At 32.6% G+C, this 21,981-nt stretch overlaps 1 protein-coding gene across 5 annotated transcripts in view; it reads right to left on the reverse strand.

The window, feature by feature from the left end:
* Positions 1-4,886: 4,886 nt before the first annotated feature.
* Positions 4,887-21,981, reverse strand: part of LOC110038479 — a 35,309-nt gene continuing 18,214 nt past the window's right edge. The window contains exons 3-5 of one of the 5 annotated variants that reach the window (XM_020743336.1): positions 11,782-11,807; positions 11,437-11,702; positions 4,887-4,903 (exon numbers count right to left, since the gene is read on the reverse strand). In XM_020743336.1, the coding sequence (XP_020598995.1) occupies positions 11,465-11,702; positions 11,782-11,807 (264 nt within the window). In that variant the 3' untranslated portion in view covers positions 4,887-4,903; positions 11,437-11,464. Of the gene's footprint in view, positions 4,904-6,911; positions 6,974-9,168; positions 9,191-10,037; positions 11,059-11,436; positions 11,703-11,781; positions 11,808-21,981 lie in introns of those variants that run through there. The other 4 variants (XM_020743334.1, XM_020743337.1, XM_020743335.1 and 1 more) reach the window with 4 other exon arrangements.

The raw sequence follows: 21,981 nt of genomic DNA on the forward strand, positions 1-21,981 counted from the left end.
AAATATTAACAAAAGAAATTTTATATTTTATTTCCATTCTATTTCTCGAAGCAGAAGTTAACTACTGCATGGTTTTTTCAAAATATTTAGAATGTATCATTCCTTCTTGAATATAATTCATATTTGTTCTGCTATCAAAAAGAGCAGTAAAATTAGATAAAAAATATATTCACAATTTTGATTTAAAGTAATAATTATAAATCATTTATGCATAATTGTTTTCTATAAAGGATTTTATAAAGATTGTTCTTGATCAGTTTCTTTTTCTACTGGTATTTAGATATAGTATTGTATAATTCTAGTTTTAATAATCTGGTTTTTTTTTCTTGATTCTTTCTAAAATATTTTTTTCTGATTTTAAAATATTAACTTCATTTTTTTAAGCATTAATCGTAGTGAGTCTATTTTTCAGTATTTAAAACTAGAGCTTTATTTAAAGCTTGTTTGATAGAATATCCTGGAAAAAAAAATTATTAGAAGAGGAAGATTCTCCTTTTAACTCGATAATTATTTTAAGCATTTTATTTCGAGTATTTTCATTCTCAATTTGAGATGCAATTTTAACTCTCTTCTTTCATTGAAGAGGATAGAATGAATAAGCCGTTTATTTCGACTATTGATTTGTAATGCTTTTCATTATTACATTTCACTCAGATTTTGTGACATTATTTTCGTCAAATTTCGATAAATAAGAGGAATTGTCCTCAATTTCGTCTGAATTGTCAAACGTCTCTAAATTCTTAGGAGATGAATTTCATATGATTTTGAAAATATATTATTAAATAGTTTTGTCAATATTAAGCTCATTTATTTTCTTTTTAATTATGCACTTATTTGCATAGTGGTCAGTTTTGCCCATTTTTTTAATAATATTTTTTAAAATTTTGCTTATGATATCTTCTTTTGATTAAATTTTTCTTCTTTTGGAAATTTAGGAATATCATAAGGAAAAGATTTTTCTTCTTTTGGAAATTTAGGAATATCATAAGTAAATTGTTCATAGAAAGCATCAAATTATTTTCTTTATATCAATTTTTTTTTAGTTTGATATCTCAATTTAAGATCTGTACATAATGTTAAGTCTTTTTGTACACATATTTATTAGTTGTTCATGTCAGATTTTCATATGAAATATGTTTGATAGTAGTGTCTTGTAATTGTCTATTTACCTTATTAGCAAAAAGAATACGTAAACCTTAAATACATTTTTGCTTCTAGTGTGTACTGTTCGCATCTGGTAGAGACATTAATATAAAAGACATCTTTGTACTAACAAAAATGTGTTAAAGTTGGACATCTTAATTTTTGTAAAAGAGAACGAATTTGTTGTCTATTATCGGATATTATGCCCGTAAAATATTATAAAATATTGATAATTAATTTCTAAACAACATCAGTATTTTCTTGATTATGATTTCCTATTATTGTATGACTTAAAAATTCTTATCTTTGTTCTTGAGTGACCAGTAAACCCAAACGTTAACTGTGTTACAATTTGATGGGCTCGATTATTCTAACTCTGGGCTACAAAGGCATAAATCATCATTCATTGTAAGACGATTTGTATTTGACGATCAGTCATGCCATCAATATCTCATTCATATATATTTCATGGATTATAATCATTTTGATATTTATTATTATATTTTATATATAGAATGTCTGCAGGTTTAGGTCGAGAGTAGAAGTATCGACATATCTCCCAAGTTTGATATGAAGATGAGGCTTTATTGCCTTTTAATTTATGTATTTTAAATAATTCTAATTCTGAATTATTACCTTGGAATTATTCTTCAATGTGTTCAATTTTAATCTTATCATTATCAAAATTTTTTGATTGATCAGTTAATTAATCATCTTTATTTAAGATCGTAATTTTAGTACTATTTTATGTTTTTAATTAATTCTTCAAAATCTTGAACTAACGGTCATAAGTGAAAATTAGGATTATGAGGTGGTTGTATAGCAAGAACTGAAGAAATAATTGTCGAATTTACTTTCTTTTCATTTTGGGTTTTTAAAGAAAAAATAAGTTGGTATATTTTATTTTCTAGTTTCATTAACTGATTTGAAATTAAAGATAGATTAGTATTTAAAAAATTTAATCATTTAATTTCACTAATAAAATAATTGGTGACATTAGTTTCTAGAGTTTTTCCATAAGCATTTAATTCAAAATTTAGGTTATCAAGATCTAGTCCTGTGAGAACACTTGGAGGATAAATAGATTACACTATCATTCCATAATTAATTTTTCATTTTCTGATAACAATGTCTAATTCATGTTCTAATTTTTTTTGTTATTTGATTACTAAATCAGGTTAAAAATGAAAAAATATATATTTCCCTTGATAGAATCTATTTTCATCTTCTTCAAAATAAATTTCAGAAATTTTTCTTCGGTCATCGTCTATTTTCATCTTCTTCAAGAAAAATTTCAGAAATTTTTCTTCGGTCATCTTTTGTAGTATAACTACAATACCAATTTCTGAAAAATTTGTATTTTATTTGTAAAAAATCATTGATGATAGTTTGTCTTATTTGTTTTTAGCAAATTGTTTTAAATAAGTCATTATTAAGATTAAAACTAGCTTCCAATTGCCGAGACGAGTTTTTTATTCTAGTTGGGTGTAATAGATTTATTCTATGTATTCGTTGATTTATCAATGAATTTTCATCAGGATCATTTTAAGATAAATTTGAAGAGCGATAAGATATCTGTTAAATAGTGATGGATCTTCTCAGATTAAATCTTATCACACTATCATCATTAGTATCTTGACTAACTTGTTCAACATCGATAAATTTGAAGAGCGATAAGATATCCGTTAAATAGTGATGGATCTTCTCGGATTAAATCTTATCACACCATCATCATTAGTATCTTGACTAACTTGTTCAACATCTTGATTAATTACAATGTGAGAATTTATAGCAATTTGTAACTGCCATGACTCAGAGAAGCTTACTTCATCCCATTTTATAGTTCTACTGGTACTTATATTTCAAGCTAACAAATTTGTTTCTACGATTGTAGATTTATCTGTTAGTTTTATATTATTTTTAATATTTGGACATAAAGTGTTCATAACCTTAAAATGAATTCGATATATTATTGTGATTATTTCATATCCAGATAAGAATTCATACACATGTAATTTGATTCGGATTTTTGCTGCTTCAAAGAGATTTATGTCTGTGAGTGACAGCCTTAGATTTGGGAAAGTGTTAAAGAAAACTGGTCCATAATATAGACTAGTTTTCATAACACCCATCAATGATTTTGCCCAATTAAAGCATCTTGCCTCTCTTAAGCAAACTAAAATTGAAGGGTTCAATCCTCTTAGATTAAGAGGTTTAAATGTCACTTGAATTAAGCCTACATGAACACATTTAGATTTTTCTAACTATTTAAATCTTCTTGATTTAATAGAGAAGTTGTTTTCTCTTGTTTGTCTATTGTTAGTGATTGTTCAACAATTTTAATTGATGATTTACCTTTAAAATCAAATATATCTATTTTATAAATTATAGTTTTTTTCTACTTTAAGAATATTTCATTTATTTAAGTCTTCTTCATTTACAAGGTATTCCTGCAACTTCGCATTTTTAATATTTTTATTTCTAGATTGAGATCTTTATAAGTTTCAAGATATTATGGTACTATTGTACCGTGAATAAGTGCTCATGAAAGACAATCAACAAAACATCTATAATTCTTTTTCGTTAAATAAATTTAATAGGGTAATCCAACAACATCTAGATGAAAATATTATTGCTCCACTAAAGATTTAATCCAAACGAGTCGAGTCAACAAGGACCAGGCAACAAAGAGTCAATTCCGGACATAAAAATGCTCACATGAGATGATGGCTACTAGATTAAGTTTAGCTTTTAACAATAATATGATCAGACCAAAATGTCCAACTCAGTATAATCTTGCATGTCAGTCAAGAATATTAAGTTGCAGAGCAACACCCAACTTTACTGTGCAGGATATACCTATCCTGACATATTAGATTATCATATTAAAATTACTAAAAGAAAAGAGCTCCAAAAAAAATTTAGCCACTCATGGCTCTGATACCATGTAATTTGATCTGGATTCCAATGGTTAGAATAGACATGATATTTATAAGATAACTATAAGCTATAAAAAGAAAAACAATAGGATAATTTATCTAATTAATTACAATCAACTCATAATTTAAGGTTTACACACAAGAAAATATCGGAACTACTTGTAAAAAACAAGAGTGGCAGATTTCTTGGGTGGCCAATAACAACACAAGTAGGCATTACATCTCGCATAGGAGGTGCTTGCAAGGTTAAGTGAGCCAACAGAAGGCCATGGATATTGCAATTGCTGAGTGACTTACAAAGCTAGTTGAGCTAGCTGAATATGATTTCCATTAATACATCATAAAAAATCATGTCAATTATAAAATTCATTAACTTGTTTATCTAATACAATAAATCTACATTTGAGATGTCAAAAGAATAGAATTTAGACAAATGCATCAAACTTTGCTTAAAAGAAGGTAAGCCAAGTGGATTCAAATACACCACATATAGAATCAAATCGAAACTTAACTAGTTGAATATACCTATCTTTAACTCAATTTGATAACCATATAAAACTATAACTGCTTGAGCATGCCGCCTCGATCACACTCGAAGAAGAAATATCTTTCAAATATTTGGGATAACAATATTACTTAAAGTACATAATAAATACTTTTTCTTCATTGATCATCTCTCATATTCTATATGATAAATTGCTAAGCAGTTCAAATTGAAAACGAAGACATAAAATTGTATAAAATAAAATGGAGCGTATGATTGGCCTGTTTGCTCACAATTTGAAATCTTTTCTACTATTATCGTAGGAACATCAAAAACACTGCGACACAAAATAAATAAATTAACAAGCAAGCCATCAAAAACATCAAAGAATTAACGCTCACCAGCCACTGAGCCATAAACTTCCTCAAGGAATAGAGGGGAAAATATAAGAAAATTTATAAAAAGTCAAATGAAACTCTAAATCACTAGAATGACAAGCTAACTTTTTGAGCAATTTTTCAACGAGAGTTGACATCAATATAACATTAATATAAGATGGCCACCTAGCCACTACTTTCTAGTATATTTGATCATAGATAAAATTTAACAATTGTGATGATAAAGAGCAATGTGTGGGAACTTTATAAGCACAACTAATTATATAAACAAATATATTAAGATAAGAGGGGAAGTCATCTAATTTTCTCTAATATACAATGAAGTCAAAGCTTTTAGTTTTGATATCAAATATAAAGATTGAAAAAGGGCTGCCAATGACAATTTAAATTTGAAGCTCATAGGGAATGGGATATTGTTATTCATTTATGTAGCCAGATAGGAGAAAGCCATCAATCAAGTTTCATCTTTCATTACACTAAGCAGCACCTTAAATTATTTCAACTCTATATGCTTTTCTAATAAAACGCACTTCATATTTATAAGCATTCAACATATATTATTAGGTAATTTTATGGAAACATAAGGAATGTCAAAATTTATAAAATTTTATTTCATAACAAATGATCACTATACTCATTTAAAGAGATCATTGAATATAAAGTGTCTAAAACTTTCTTTCTTGCATTTGAGTCCTAACCAATAGTGGAGAGTGAGGGATCCCATAAAAATATTTCATTGCATAAAATTTTAGCCATCCTTAAGTGACAAAAGAATAGATCTTAATAATTATTATTATGATAATAAATTTTTTTTTATTGTTCCCCTGGTAAATGAAGAGTTTAGGGTACAAATTTTTAATAAAGAAAATATATCTTTTCATATTCTTATAGTAAAATTTAAGTACTCTTTTATTTAAATTCAAGCAATAATCAAGGTAGTAATCAATCTCTTTTACAATGATGGTGAAGATATAATAAATTTTAAAATAAAATTTTTTTTCGCAAATATATAATACTTTTTTTTAATTGGATGATGATGATGTGGATCATTTTTCTCTTATTGCATATTGATTATCAACCTTTTTTACAGTGATGACTACTCAGTAAGGTATCTTAACATAATATCATATTAATAAATTAGGTTTCTGTCCATGAAAATTATATTTCTATCATGATTTTTTTGTCATGCATCAGATTTTAATCCAAAGAGATATAAATATAAAACATGGTTGGAGTATATATTACAAAAAATGTAATCAATTGCCTTTATTTTTATTTTGCCAAGTCTGATAAGAGAAGAAGCAATCGATGATGGTTTGTTTACCAAGAAATTTAAAAATTGGAAAAAGATGATTATCTTTCAAGTTCATATTGGTTATGTAATGCTCATAAATATATGAGCATGATTAGCTACACCCATTATGAGCATAATTAGTTGCCCATTATTATGTACAAGTCGATCTGCACAAAAATCATGATCATGATGAATTAAAAGATTTTAAAAATTAAGGAAAAAGAATTGAACATGGATGCTCTTTGGCAAACTAATATGAAAATTAAGGTGGTTCTTAGAAAAGATCCAAGCAAAAAGAAACATTTTGTTTCTAACATTTGGAAAGAATTTGCATCTAATTTTGCTATTGAGACTTACTTATGCATGAAATGTATTAGTTGCAATTTTATTGGATGGATATCAATGTGTGATAGCCAAAAAAACAAGGTAGCTATTATACTCCATCGCATTAATATGATGTGCTATCAGGCACTTTTTAGGCAAAAGTAAATGTAAATGTTACACTGTTTCAAAACTAAAAAAATTAATTGAAACATTTTTCTTGTAGCATGGGTTGAGTAAAACATGATTACATTACATGGCCAAGGATATAATGGGGCAAGAGTTTTGCACACAAGAAAATATAGGAACTAATTGTAAAAAACAAGAGTGACAGATTTCTTGGGTGGCCAATAACATGACAAGTAGGCATTACATCTCGCATAGGAGCTGCCTGCAAGGTTAAGTGAGCCAACATAAGGCCATGGATGTTGCAATTACTGAGTGACTTACAAAGCTAGTTGAGCTAGCTGAATATGATTTCCATTAATACATCATAAAAAATCATGTCAATTATAAAATTCATTAACTTGTTTATCTAATACAATAAATCTACATTTGAGATGTCAAAAGAATAGAATTTAGACAAATGCATCAAACTTTGCTTAAAAGAAGGTAAGCCAAGTGGATTCAAATACACCACATATAGAATCAAATCAAAAATTAACAAGTTGAATATACCTATCTTTAACTCAATTTGATAATCATATAAAATTATGACTGATTGAGCATGCCGCATTGATCACACTCGCATAAGAAATATCTTCCAAATATTTGGGATAACAATATTAGGTGTACATAAATATTTTTTCTTCATTGATCATCTCTCATATTTTATATAATAACTTTTTTTTTATAAATATATGATACTTTTGTTTTAATTGGATGATGATGTGTATAATTTCTCTTATATTGCATATTGATGATTTTGCCAAGTCAGACGAGACGTAGCAAGCGATGAAAGTTTGGTTACCAAGAAATTTAAAAATTACAAAAAGATGATTATCTTTCAAGTTCATATTGGTCATTTGATGCTCATAAATATATGAGGATGATTAGCTACACCTATTATGAGCATAATTAGTTGCCCTTCTTGATTATGTACAAGTCGATCTACACAAAAATTGATGAATTAAAAGATTTTAAACATTGAGGAAAAAGATTTGAACATGGATGCTCTTTGGCAAACTAATATGAAAATAAGGTGGTTCTTAGAAAAGATCCAAGCAAAAAGAAACATTTTGTTTCTAACATTTGGAAAGAATTTGCATCTAATTTTGCTATTGAGACTTACTTATGCATGAAATGTATTAGTTGCAATTTTATTGGATGCATATCAATGTGTGCTAGCCCAAAAAACAAGGTAGCTATTATACTCCACACATCAATATGTTGTGCTATCAGACACTTTTTAGCCAAATATAAATGTAAAGGCTATATTGTTTCAACACTTAAAAAAATAATTGAAACATTTTTCTTGTAGATTACATTACATGGCCAAGGATATAATGGGGCAAGAACATACATGATGGGATTCATAGACTGATTTTTTTATGAAAAATAATGATTTAATTTTTTTTATTAATTGTTCTGTTCATCAACTCCAGTTAGCATTAATTTTGGCTAAAAAACACATCCAAATTACTTACATTTCATTACAATCTTTAATTTGATATATATTGTTGGTGTTCATTCAATATAAGAGATTTCTTTCTTTTTCTTTTTTTGGAAGAAGCAACATAATAAAGTTATTGAATAACAAAAGAGTGGAGAAATTAATGCAGAGATTTTAACCAAGTGATTATTGTTAACAAACTTTGAAAAATTACTTAACATGAAAAACTAAATTATGTTTAGTTAGAAGTAGTTATCATAGTTATCATAGTTTGCTTTCAATTTCTTCATGCGCTTGTTTTAACCTCTATAGTTATTGTAAGCTTCTTCTACTCTTTTTTATTTTTTTTTCTTTTATCATTCAAATAATGCTATATCAATACATAAAAGCATATTAAATTCTAAGGGCAGAATTTCGAGAAAGCCACAATAGAAATAGAATAATTTTGTATTAAAAAATATTGAGAAGAATGGATTACCTGTTGTCAATATTTTGAGCAAATAGACTGAATTCTCAATAGGCTCGATTCCTTTTTTTCCTTTGCTTTCATTCCATTAAATAACAATCTGTTGAGAAGAATGGATTACCTATTGTCAATATTTTGAGCAAATAGGCTGAATTCTCAATAGGCTCGATTCCTTTTTCCCTTTGCTTTCATTCCATTAAATAACAATCTTATATATTTTTGGTACAAAATAAAGTGCATAATCTATTTTAGGTAACTTAATAATACATATTCCTAATCAAATACTCAGCTAAAAGAGAAATAAGTCAGAATAAATATATTAGAAATAAGGAAGCTTCTAATTATAGAAAGCTGCTTGATTTCCGTCCTGATTTCCGTCCTTTCTGATTGACAGACACCTATCAGCATAAGGACAACAATGAATAGAATATAGTTATTCAAAGAAGAGTAATAACATGAAAATATAAACAAAATTTATATGCATACCCTTCCGAGTAGACTAATCAGAATAAGTCAACAAGCTCCACATTTCACTACATATAAATAATTGCTTACATTATCTCAATCTAAAAGTATTATAATACACATCAATGTCTATAAACATTAAAATACACATTAATACATAGTTTTTTATTGAAAAAAGGCATGCCTGAAATCTTCAAAACTTAATTTCATAATTGAATGCCACCTTAATCAAAAATACACCTTAATAACAAGCATTCAAAGCATTTTTTCTTTATAAAACGCGGAGAGTGAGAGATGACATCCAATGCTTGTTCTCTTATTCACATTTCAGCCATCTTTCATTGAAAAGGAAAAAGAGATCAACAATTATTTTTATAATGATTAATTCTTTCCGGTTACTCCACCCTTAATTGAAAATATTGATGGCACAATCATTCAATAAAATAAATAATATTATTTTTCACAAATTGCAAAATAAAATTAGTTGATTTATATTCAAAGTTTAAGTGAGAATAATGAGCTTATTAACTCATTTAAAAATGACTGGCAATATAATAATTTTCTAAAATAGAAAACATTTATGTTATATGACTATCTTCGTCCCATAAATAAATGATATGATATGTATTGTCTTTTATATAGTTGCATCTTGATGATCAACTCCTTATATGATAATAATTCTTCTAACAAGGAATCTCAAAATCCTGCAATTCGCCAAGCTTTTCCTAACATACTATAGATGTCAAATGATAAAAGAAGAACAATAACGTGAAGACATAAACAATATTTTTAGGTATGCTCACTTAAGTAGCCTGTAAGAAGAAATCCAAACATATTGTTTATACTGGAATAAATTTATAATTCACATTCAAACTCAACCGTTTAATTAACATAAATATATAAATTTTTTTCCATCAAAATAGAAAAGAAAAAAGTGCATGTCAGCGTAGAATTTCCAAGAAAATGAGCAATAAGACTGCAAGCAAAATCAGAGTTTTTGATAATGGGGTGCTGATGTACAAAAAAGTGGGGGTATCAATAATAGACCAACCATAAAATTTGACTCGAACGAGATAACAAAATTTGGGATCAAGTCAATAAGTAAAAACATTGGTTAAACTTAAGTCAGCTGAGCTGACACAGAAATTTTAATCAATTTGAAGTCATGTATTAACCCAAAAATTATAACTTAACTTGTTTGTTTTTTTTATTAAAAACTCATAATAAACTATACTTATTTAGTTGTGTTCGAATCGATTAATTGTGTTCAGTTCGATTCAGATTGATGCTAATGCAATGTGTCAGAACAAATTTGAGTTTAGTAAAGTAGAATCAAATTGTGAATGTTGATCCATTAATCTAAATTGACAACCTACAATTTTTTTTACAATAAAATAGGCACAAAGCAAAAGGACAACCAATCATATTCCTAGTAGATGAATAGGTGCTCAACTTTTAGCTATGAATAGCCGCATGATTGCTCTAGTAAACGGGGATTTCACCCTCCTTCAGTAGGTGAAAGTTCTACATCCGATGCTAGCAAGATTTTCGATCAACATTCTAAAAAAATAAAAGTAAATATTGCAAAATATTCTAGTCTAGAAAAACATAAATATGGGTAAAGGCTGAAGCATATGGCCAAAAAAATAATATTAATAATTTCTATACCTGACGTATTCCACTGGCGGAACAACCATGAATGAATGAAGAACTCCTTTTAAAGCACCCAAGCTTCATAAAAATATATATATAAAAAAAAATTTATATGGTTCAATCTTCCAGTATTGTCAAAGTTTGGTATTCATAATGCTGAGAAATTTGCTTTAGAAGCCCTTTTTCTCCCTTTTTCCTATTTTGGCCCAGATGAATTTATGAAGATAGAAAAGATGTTTTGAAGTTAATGAATTTAGTAGGCTTTCGTGGTTCATTTGATTCACTGAAAAGAAAATTAGTACAAAACATTACAAACACCAACAAAAATCCTTCAGATGCAACAATCTTTTTTTGAAAAACAAAAATATTGAAAAATTTTTATTTTCAGATATATTTTGCTATCTACAAGCAACCAAATGAGCCCTTTGAGAAAATAAAAAGGTTCTGGGAATGCGATAGAAAAAGCATAAGGACAAAAGCTCAAAAACTAAAATATCAGCATTGAATGGACTAAATTTCTATAGCGATTTTCACACAATAGATCGTTCACCATCCCTAACAAATTCATCATTTCCTATAATAAATTATAATAAGGAATTTTTATCTGTCCAAACTGAAAAAAAAAATAATCAACTTGAAATGAAGATAGCGATGGACTGACCTGATTGCAGTGACAGCATCCTGAAAAACTAAGCTTCATCTGAACTCTCAGACATTCCCTTGTCTTTTGAATCAGCTTCATCTGTTGAAGTCTTGGAAGGATCCATAAAATCTGTATTTTCACCTTCAATGTTAATAGAAGATGAGTTGTTGCTTGTCCCTTCCATGACAGAACTAAAAGCAAGCTGGATAGAGTAGAGAATCAACCCAATTGAGTTGATACCAAACACAAAAGTTGCAAGATAGCACAACCCATTCACAATGGTCCTGTTCAAAATGAAGCAGGGAGACAATGTGAGATTATGCAACACAGATCAAGGAGGCCGTACAGAAAAATGGAACAAACCTGATTGTGATTGTCAACTGGCGAACCTGGAAGGAGGTATAAAAATTTTATAAGCACATAGAAAACAGCTTTCTCATCTTTTTGGTTAAAATAGGCTAGGGAAAGGTCGAGTATGATGCAAAGGAGTCGCAATAATGAAAACTAGCTTAAATTAAGTCATATAATTTGAAGAAATAAAATTCGAAGGCTGTATATATTTGTTCATTTCAAGATTTAGCAGTGAGTCCATATCTATTATGTTTTCCATAGTTATTTATTTGGAAACTCAAACCAAATACTTGGGATATGGCCATTCCCAACAAATAATGGATAAATTATTTGTAGATAATATAATCATAATAAAAGATACAAATTTTGTGAGAAAAAATAATCAAGGAAAAAGTTGGAAGCTGCATTCATTTTTGAGACTTAAGCAAAACTGTTTGAAGGCTGGGTGGGATAAAATTACCTTAAAAGGCATTTTTGAGACTTAAACAAAACTGTTTGAAGGCTGGGTGGGATAAAATTACCCTGAGATAGTTAGAGGAGATGTTTAACTTGTGAGGCATACGCTTCAAAAGTCAAGGCATCGCCCTTGGCACCTAGGACGCGCTCTATTAAAAAACAACAATCAAGGCATATAACTTAAATTAAATTATCAAATTTCCAAATTTTAAAATATTATAAATATCTTTCCTGTTTATATAAATAAAAAAATGAATAAAAAGATTATTTGTCTTGCAATTTTATTATGATTAAGTCCTTTCAATCAAGCAAAAAAAGCCAAACCTCGATCATCTCTCCCGATTCCAGTCTATTTGCATATCATGGCTCGCTAAACCAAAAACTCCTTTATTGCTTTTCATTTGCCTCACTTAATTACCGCTCAATTCTACCAAAGCTCCATGCCGGCTCACCTCTATTCTTTTTTTATTTTGACATCTTATTATATTTAATTTTATATATATATATATATATATATTATATTTTGGAGTTATAATATGAATCATAGTAATACTAAAAATTTAGAATCTATTTTACTTTTTTTTCTTGAATCCAACCTTCAATCATATTTTTAATTCACAATAAATATTAAGAATTTTAAGGGGCTTATGCACCGCCACATAATAACTATAATGCCTCCACTGTTTTATACATAAGTTAGGAAATAAGAACTATAGGACTAGCAAACAAAAAATAATAAATGCGTAATTTTAATAAATATGGTATTTGTAAAAGTAATATGATTAACTATAAAAGCTCAACTGGTGTCATTTATGATAGATTTAAATTTCACGGATCTATAAGTCAAAATAATTATGGAGCCTGTGACTGTTTATAACTCGTACAACATGAGGTAGGCATGAAAATATGAACTTCACTTAGTATATTTGTTATGAAAGAATATCATAAACATGTAAACATTACTTTTATAGAATATAAAAGGTTGCATTTTTTGTGAATTCATGTGTTAAGAAGAGCAAAAAATCATAGCTAAGCTAAGTGGATAAGCAATTAATTAAGTAAAAAATGTCCTAGGCTTAGTAGGCAAAAAATAAATGCTATAATAGTTTTATTAATCATTTTAGTTCATAATAAATTTTACAATTATTAATAACATGTTCAATAATATTGATTAAGACAATGCCAGTGAACAAAAAAAATAGAAGAAAAATAACTAATATTTGTTTAGAAAAGTAAATGAACACCCAAAAAAATTGAAGAGACTAGAAAAGAATATAGGTTATCGTATTTTTGGTTAACAATAGGAGCTCGGTAGGACAACACTGGATAACAAGTTAAACTTTAAAATTGTTAAGGAATATAGGGTTGGTAATGGGGTGATTTGTCACCAAGATATTTATTAGAGAGAACATGTAAATGTTGTAACTATTTATTCATCTCCTAAAAAACATCCAAAGAATGTTGTAAGCAAAGAAAATATTATAATTTTTAATGAATTATATAAAAGATTTGATGCAAAAGATCTAATAGAATATATAAGAGATCTAAAGACTTTGATCAAATCAAATGTTTAGAAGCGTAGATAGCTGAATCCTAGTTCAGGCTAAAGACAACAAAGAAAGATAAGTTTAATATTATAAGAAATTATTAAATACTATTTTTAAGGACGAAATTCTTTTTAAAGGAGCATAATAAACAAAAATAGCATGGTTTAATATACATTGATCTAGAATAATAAAGAAGGGTTACCTAACAAAAAATACACAAGGTAAAGTTTGAGATCAAAATGAAATACTATTAAGATTAAGAGAGCTGTGAGAGACAATATAAACATTTAACTCACATTTTTTTAATTATATTTTAAAGGCCAAGAGCATGTTAAATGATTGGATAATAAGCATTTGAGCAAAAATATTTAAGAATTAAAAAAAATAAGATCGTGCACATAATAGATAAATAAAATTTATGAGTCATACTATGAACCTACTCGAGATTAATGGACATACACAACAATAACAAGCCTTTACCCACTAGTCGAGGTTGGCTATATAAATCTTTTTACTCCATTGTGTCCTATTAAGTGTCATATTTTCATTTAATTCTAATAAATTAAAATCATTTTTTATACAACATACTCAGTCTAAATTAATGAAACATAAACTCTCAAAAAAAAAAAAATTTTGGAGAATTCAATTTAATTTCATACCAAAAAAATCTACTACAAGAGCAACCATTGTTATAAAATGATTCAATAGTATAAAGAGCAAAGAAAATGTCTTCACATTCCATTAACTAACCTGAAACGGGTATATAATTAAGTATCATTAAAATTGCTTCGATGCGCAATGAGGAAATGTCTAAATGTATGCCGGAGAATAAGGGAAAGACTAAAGCAATTTTCGATTGAAATAAGATTAAATTAATGATGAGCACTGAGTTAAGCTCTATTTGTATTAATTATGTAAATGCTTATAAGGGATATTTAGTGTTTCATTGATGCAATAATGTAGGATAAGTTATTGAACTATGTTCCATTTTGGGTTTTAAGCATGTGTTGCACAGGTTTTAATTATGATAAATGTGTGGTAAACATTAACAATTGTCTAAATTAGTTTGATTTTTTTTTTCCTTTTTAGTGCATTATGGGAACCATTTTATGTCAGGGTTCTTAAAATGTAGGGAATGGAGAATTAATGATACATGTTGAATAAAATTAAACCCTTAATATTCTTCTTTCTTTTATCCCTTTCCAAATGGATAAGTTACCATTGACAGCATTCTACATTCTCCACAGGACAACATTGGTCACAACCTCCACAAGGACAGCTTGTCCCCACTGTCCTAGCCACAACAACCAGGAGAAATCCTAACCGCTTATCATATCCACACACACAACACTTTATATTATATATATACCATTGTTGAATCCTAAAGTGTTTGGGGAATCACATCCAAGAAATAGAGTATATGAAAGGAGGGGAATCGGAGACAAAAAAGAAGTAAATAGTAAAATGAGAGAATCTAACCTCTTTTCCTAAAATGATCTCATATTTATAGTTATAGGAGATACCTAGAATACATAATTACATGTGGCCCTCTTCTATACAAAGATGCTTAGGGGTATTAAGCTCAACTGTACACTTTAAATATACAAGTATATTTAATAATAATTTAACTGATCGATCGTGGTGACTCCCGACCGTCAATACACATTCATTCGTTCGATAATGTGTTGACCTCATTTCGGATGAGGTCTTCACTTCTCTCCTTAGAGCCTAGGGTCTAGCTTTAGGCTTTTCTTGTTTGACCCTTCTAGAGGACTAGTACGGAACCCACACCATTTAGAAAATTCGAGTCACCTCGTCACTCCTTCGAGTTTAGCATGGGTTGTCCCAATTTTTCGGCATTCCGTTGAATTGATTAAGATCGACACATGAAATTCGAGTCGACTTCCTATTTTAATAGGAGCAGCCCCTAGGAAACTCATTTCTGACCCGAACACTCGATAACACCGCATTTTACGCACGCGTCGCACCCCGCACTATTTTGGCTTAAATTGACTCGTCTGTCGAAGAACTCGTCCGGACAACCCTGGATGACGAAACGGACCACACGGATGCGTCTGAGACGTCAATTTTAGCTAGGAAGGACACTCGTATTGTTACAGTTTCGCTCACGAGCAATTAGCACGGATATCGATGCATTTTTTTTCATTTAGCGGTGCGCGGGTCTGGGCTCAACCCAGGTTTAACTCGGGTTCGATTCAGGTTGGACTTGGGCTGAACACAGGCTAGGCACTAGCTCACCTGAATTTGAAATTCAAATTTTAAATTCAAATAAATCATTTAAATTATGTCTTAATTAAAAAGTATTCAGGCGTTAATGCTTTCCAATTAAACCTCCTTGCATTTGGAAACCATTTAATTCCCCTCCCAACGCATGCTTAACGGCTATTTGGAATTCGATGGATAAAGATGCCGCTCGGACTTCACCTTCAAGGATTATTCATTCGACTCCATCTTCCTCAGACGACGAGATTCGACTCCTCTCCTCGGCACCGAATCTCGACCGCTCCATCCCGCACGCCTCTCCTCTGCATCGAAGCTCCCATTCGGCTCTCCTGCTGATTTCCTCTGCTTGATCTCGCTCGACAGAAACCCTCGCCTCCCTGCTCTCACTCGACCAAAGACTGAATCCCATCTGCCCGCCTTCATCTCACACTGGCCTTCTTCCTCCCTAGTTCGCTCGATTCAGCTCTGATACCAATCTCCCGCTCCTACAATTCAGCTCTCCTGCTCGTTTCTCCTTCCTCTGCATCGAACGAAGCCCCCTCTCGACTCCTTTTTTCCCCCTCGCGTGCGAACCGAAGCTCCTTGCTCATCTCTCGCGCGGCCGAAGCTCTCTCGACCACCTCGCTTCTTCCTCGCGCGACAGAAGCCTCTCCGCTCCTCTTCATTCGTGCAATCAGGAGCCTCACTCACTTCAACCTCCCTGCATCGAGGCCCTCCGCCTCCTTTTTTTCTTTTTTTTCATCGCTCGTTCAGCTCATTCAGCAAGGTAACCCTGTAAACTCTAGTTGATTGTTTGATAGCTGGTTTTGGGCAAAATTTAATTCAAATCTCATCGTGATTCTTTTGCCATTGTTAAATCATTATCTTAAATCATAGATTTCCCAATTCAGAGAAATGATTTATGAGATTTGAGTTTTGTTCATTTTTTTTTACTCATCCACCTTTAAAAAAAAAATTATTATTCACGCATGTAGTTTCTCCTCCTGATAGATTTGCATTATGTCACAAAGTAAAGGAGGTTCAAGGTGTTGTCTTGATTTCTGTAGGACTGATTCTGGAATAGAGTTGTCTGGTATGGGGAAGGGCAACAAAGGGCCATCCAAGATAAATAATTTATGAATGAATGATGTCTTAGAAGTAACTGCAGCTAGGTATAAATCCCCATTGAAAGTGGCGCTAGCAAATATTTGCACCTTGCTCACAGATTGATGATGATTCAATGGTTTGTCTCCAATTCAACTTGTTAAATCAATGCACAACATACATACATTTCATTCACCTGGTTCTGCTGCTCTTTCTCCGTTTTTTTTTTCTCTCCCCATGTCAGCTTACACAAGGAATCTAGATTCTTAACAAGGCACCCTTTCCTGGATCCAGTAAAGCAGGAGGTCTATTCTGATAGTTTGGGTGAAAACAACTTACATTCTTTGGTTCCAAATAATGCTGTACTTTCCACTTCTATTGTGCTTGCTGAAGGAAATTGCAATATAACTTGCTCTCTGAACGAGGCTTCTACCGATCTTGTCGATGAAAACCCATCTCAACCTGATTTTTCTCAATCTGCACAAGCTGATAATGGTAGTCCAAACCATAATACTTTACTTTTTATGGTGTGAAGTTGTATTTTAAACAGGATATCAGAACCGGTTAAGTTTATTCAAAAAGCTTCAGAAAACACACAAAATTTGTATGCCAATAATTTTGGCTATGAGGTGAAATTTTCAGCTAATCAAACGAAGAATGATGCTTCTTGAAGTGATTGGGAGAGGCCTTATAGCTTGCTGAAATTATTTCCAACTATTTAAAATATATATGTTGACTGTTTTGAGGGGATTTAAAACACCTGTTTTGAGGTGGTTTGGAGGCTGTTTCACTGCAGTTTTTTTTTTAGTCTTTTAATGTACCATTTCGGGGTGGTTTATCACTGTTTTGGAGGGTTTTGCACTCCATTTAAATGCTGTTTGAGGCTGCCAATCACTGTAGAGTACTGTAGGAAGCTTAAAAGTCGCTGGATATGTGTTGTTTGAGGTTGTAGATCGCTGGAGGAAGCCGTAGGATCACCACCCGAAGCTCCTAGCCGTTGCCCGGTGTCGTAGAAGTGTTGTAGACTGCTGTCCAAAGCTCCAAAGCCACTGTTTGGAGTATGGAAGCGTTGTAGGTTTCTGTCCAAGGCTCCAAAGTCATTGTTTGGAGTATAGGGGCGTTGTAGAATGCTGTCCAAGGCTCCAAAGCCACTGTTTGGAGTGTAAGGACGCTGTAGAGTGTTGTCTAAGGCTCCAAAGCCGCTGCCCGATGTTGTATAAGCACTGTAAGTTGCTGTCCAGGGCTCCAAAGCCACCGTTTGGAGTGTAGGGACACTGTAGGGTGTTGTCCAAGGCTCCAAAGTCACTGTTTGGAGTGTAGGGACGTTGTAGGGTGTTGTCCAAGGCTCCAAAGCCGCTGTTCGGTGTTGTAGAAGCGTTGTAGGTTGTTGTCCAGGGCTCCAAAGCCACTGTTTGGAGTGTAGGGACGCTGTAGAGTGTTGTCCAAGGCTCCAAAGCCACTGTTTGGAGTGTAGGGACACTGTAGAGTGATGTCCAATGCTCCAAAGCCGCTGCCCGGTGTTGTAGAAGCGTTGTAGGCTGCTATCCAGGGCTCCAAAGCCCTGTTTGGAGTGTAGGGACGCTGTAGAGTGTTGTCTAAGGCTCCAAAGCCACTGTTTGGAGTGTAGGGATGTTGTAGGGTGTTGTCCAAGGCTCCAAAGCCGCTGCCCGGTGTAGTAGAAACGCTATGGAGTCCACGCTATGGAGTGATGTCCAAGGCTCCAAAGCCACTGTTTGGAGTATAGGAGTGTTGTAGGGTATGGTGTTGTCCAAGGCTCCAAAGCCGCTGCCCGGTGTAGTAGAAAGTAGAAACGCTATGGAGTCCTGTCCAAGGCTCCAAAGCCACTGTTTGAAGTATAGACGTGTTGTAGGGTGTTGTTCAAGGCTCCAAATCCACTTTTTGGAGTATAGGAGTGTTGTAGGATGCTGTCCAAGGCTCCAAAGCCGCTGCCTGGTATCGTAGAAATGCGTGGAGTGTTGTCCAAGGCTCCAAAGCCACTGTTTGGTAGAACTCCTATATGAATGTACTTTACTTTTTATGGTGTGAAGTTGTATTTTAAACAGGATATCAGAACCGGTTTAAGTTAGTGTTGTAGGGTGCTGTCCAAGGCTCCAAAGCCGTTGCCCGGTGTCATAGAAACCATCGAGGTGTTGTCCACAACTGTTTGGGTTCGTAGGAAGTCATCTAGATGTTGTCCACCACTGTTTGTGTTTGTAGGAACTCATACATGTGTTATTCAAAATTCCTAAATGTTGTTCGGAGTCGTAGGATCACCGTACACACTTGAGGGGATTTAAAACACCTGTTTTGAGGTGGTTTGGAGGCTGTTTCACTGCAGTTTTTTTTTTAGTCTTTTAATGTACCATTTCGGGGTGGTTTATCACTGTTTTGGAGGGTTTTGCACTCCATTTAAATGCTGTTTGAGGCTGCCAATCACTGTAGAGTACTGTAGGAAGCTTAAAAGTCGCTGGATATGTGTTGTTTGAGGTTGTAGATCGCTGGAGGAAGCCGTAGGATCACCACCCGAAGCTCCTAGCCGTTGCCCGGTGTCGTAGAAGTGTTGTAGACTGCTGTCCAAAGCTCCAAAGCCACTGTTTGGAGTATGGAAGCGTTGTAGGTTTCTGTCCAAGGCTCCAAAGTCATTGTTTGGAGTATAGGGGCGTTGTAGAATGCTGTCCAAGGCTCCAAAGCCACTGTTTGGAGTGTAGGGACGCTGTAGAGTGTTGTCTAAGGCTCCAAAGCCACTGTTTGGAGTGTAGGGATGTTGTAGGGTGTTGTCCAAGGCTCCAAAGCCGCTGCCCGGTGTCGTAGAAACGCTATGGAGTGATGTCCAAGGCTCCAAAGCCACTGTTTGGAGTATAGGAGTGTTGTAGGGTATGGTGTTGTCCAAGGCTCCAAAGCCGCTGCCCGGTGTAGTAGAAACGCTATGGAGTCCTGTCCAAGGCTCCAAAGCCACTGTTTGAAGTATAGACGTGTTGTAGGGTGTTGTTCAAGGCTCCAAATCCACTTTTTGGAGTATAGGAGTGTTGTAGGATGCTGTCCAAGGCTCCAAAGCCGCTGCCTGGTATCGTAGAAATGCGTGGAGTGTTGTCCAAGGCTCCAAAGCCACTGTTTGGAGTATAGGAGTGTTGTAGGGTGCTGTCCAAGGCTCCAAAGCCGTTGCCCGGTGTCATAGAAACCATCGAGGTGTTGTCCACAACTGTTTGGGTTCGTAGGAAGTCATCTAGATGTTGTCCACCACTGTTTGTGTTTGTAGGAACTCATACATGTGTTGTTCAAAATTCCTAAATGTTGTTCGGAGTCGTAGGATCACCGTACACACTTGCTAGTTGCTTCCCGGAGTCGTAGGAAGTCGTAGGATCACTGTACTAACTTGCTAGTTGCAGTCAAGAGTTGTAGGAAACCTTAGGATCACCTGTTTGGAGTTCCTAGTTGTTGCTATGACTTGTTATACTGTTTACTATTTTCTTCTTTCTCTATAATTTATTTAAATTCCCTGCAAATTATATTGTACTTTGTGAGTTAAACATGCAACATGAATAGCAGAAGCAGATACGCCACATACGCATGTATATTTTATTTGTTGTTGTTTCTTCATTGAAATTACTTTTGCTCTAACACATTATGCAGGTACTGAATACAATTTCACTTTCAAATAAAATGATTTTTTTAAAATTAAACAACATTTTCAAAACAAAAAAAATATAAAATATAACACGTTCTTTCAAATTTACGGGAGTCCCTCTGAGGAGGTAACCCACGGTTACTAACGAGATCTCCCCAGTTTAAATGGATTTCACAATTCGTTTAAGCTAAGTAAATTCAAAAGAAAATAGTGATACCGGAACAAGGGAACTGTGGGGTCCTAACCGGTGTCGCTCTAATTAACTTTAACCCCCCATAATGACAACAAAACTGAGACATTGAAACATACATGGTACAACCTTTTGAAACTTAGACTTTAGAACTGCTACTTCGACGAGGAGCTTGGAGCTACTTCGTGGGCAGCGCGGAAAGGAGTTTAGAGCAAACTACAAGTGGAGGTGGTTGTCATTCTACAACAGTAAAACAAGTCTGCACCAGCTAAACTCTTTTCTTAGTCTAAATAACAACATATAGGATTTCGAGGTAACTCGCCCAGCGCGAAGTAAATCCTCACCCTCTTCTAGGCTCCTGCACAATCATACTCAGCAGTATAAGTCCTAACTCTTCTTAGGTTCTGAGGTTGTCGTCCAGAAAGATGTAAAACCTCTTATCTCTGCGGATTATTTGCATAACAAGTTATTATGCAAGTATAAGTCCCAAATAATAAAATTGACAGGATTAAACAGTCAAATAACATCCTCTCTAAAACACAGTTACACAGTAAGATAGTTTGGGAAGGCACTGAGGATTCCCCTCAGCATCTGTGACGTCTTCTACCCTTTACTTCCTTTGGACTCCTGAAAGAATTGCTCCTCCACTTATTTTTTTCCACGTCCTACCGTGAAAACTTAAACTTTGAATTCTTGAAGACTAGAACCACTGATCATTATCGAGAGTTTTCTCAAGTGACTCCAGTAATTTGGGATGTAATTAACTATAGGGACTTGCCTCTATAGGGAACTTGGAGCCCAGGTAAAATAAACCCTATTTAATCTTTGTATTAAATAGGGGAATTTGTCGGTCACATATAAAATGTTCGCAGACCAAATGGATATCACAAATCTCTTAGTTTGCAAGATTAGGTCTATTACCAGGATCTATACTTATCTCTTGAAATGTGTAGTATTCAGGGTATCAGGCACGATTACGCAAATTATTGGACTAATGAAATCCATTCGGTCTCATTTTCTAAAAAAAAGAATTAAAACACTACTTTCATAATCTAAACTATATATTT

The sequence above is a fragment of the Phalaenopsis equestris genome, unplaced genomic scaffold, assembly GCF_001263595.1.
Source record: "Phalaenopsis equestris unplaced genomic scaffold, ASM126359v1 Scaffold232953, whole genome shotgun sequence".
In the NCBI taxonomy this organism is placed as follows: Eukaryota; Viridiplantae; Streptophyta; class Magnoliopsida; order Asparagales; family Orchidaceae; genus Phalaenopsis; species Phalaenopsis equestris.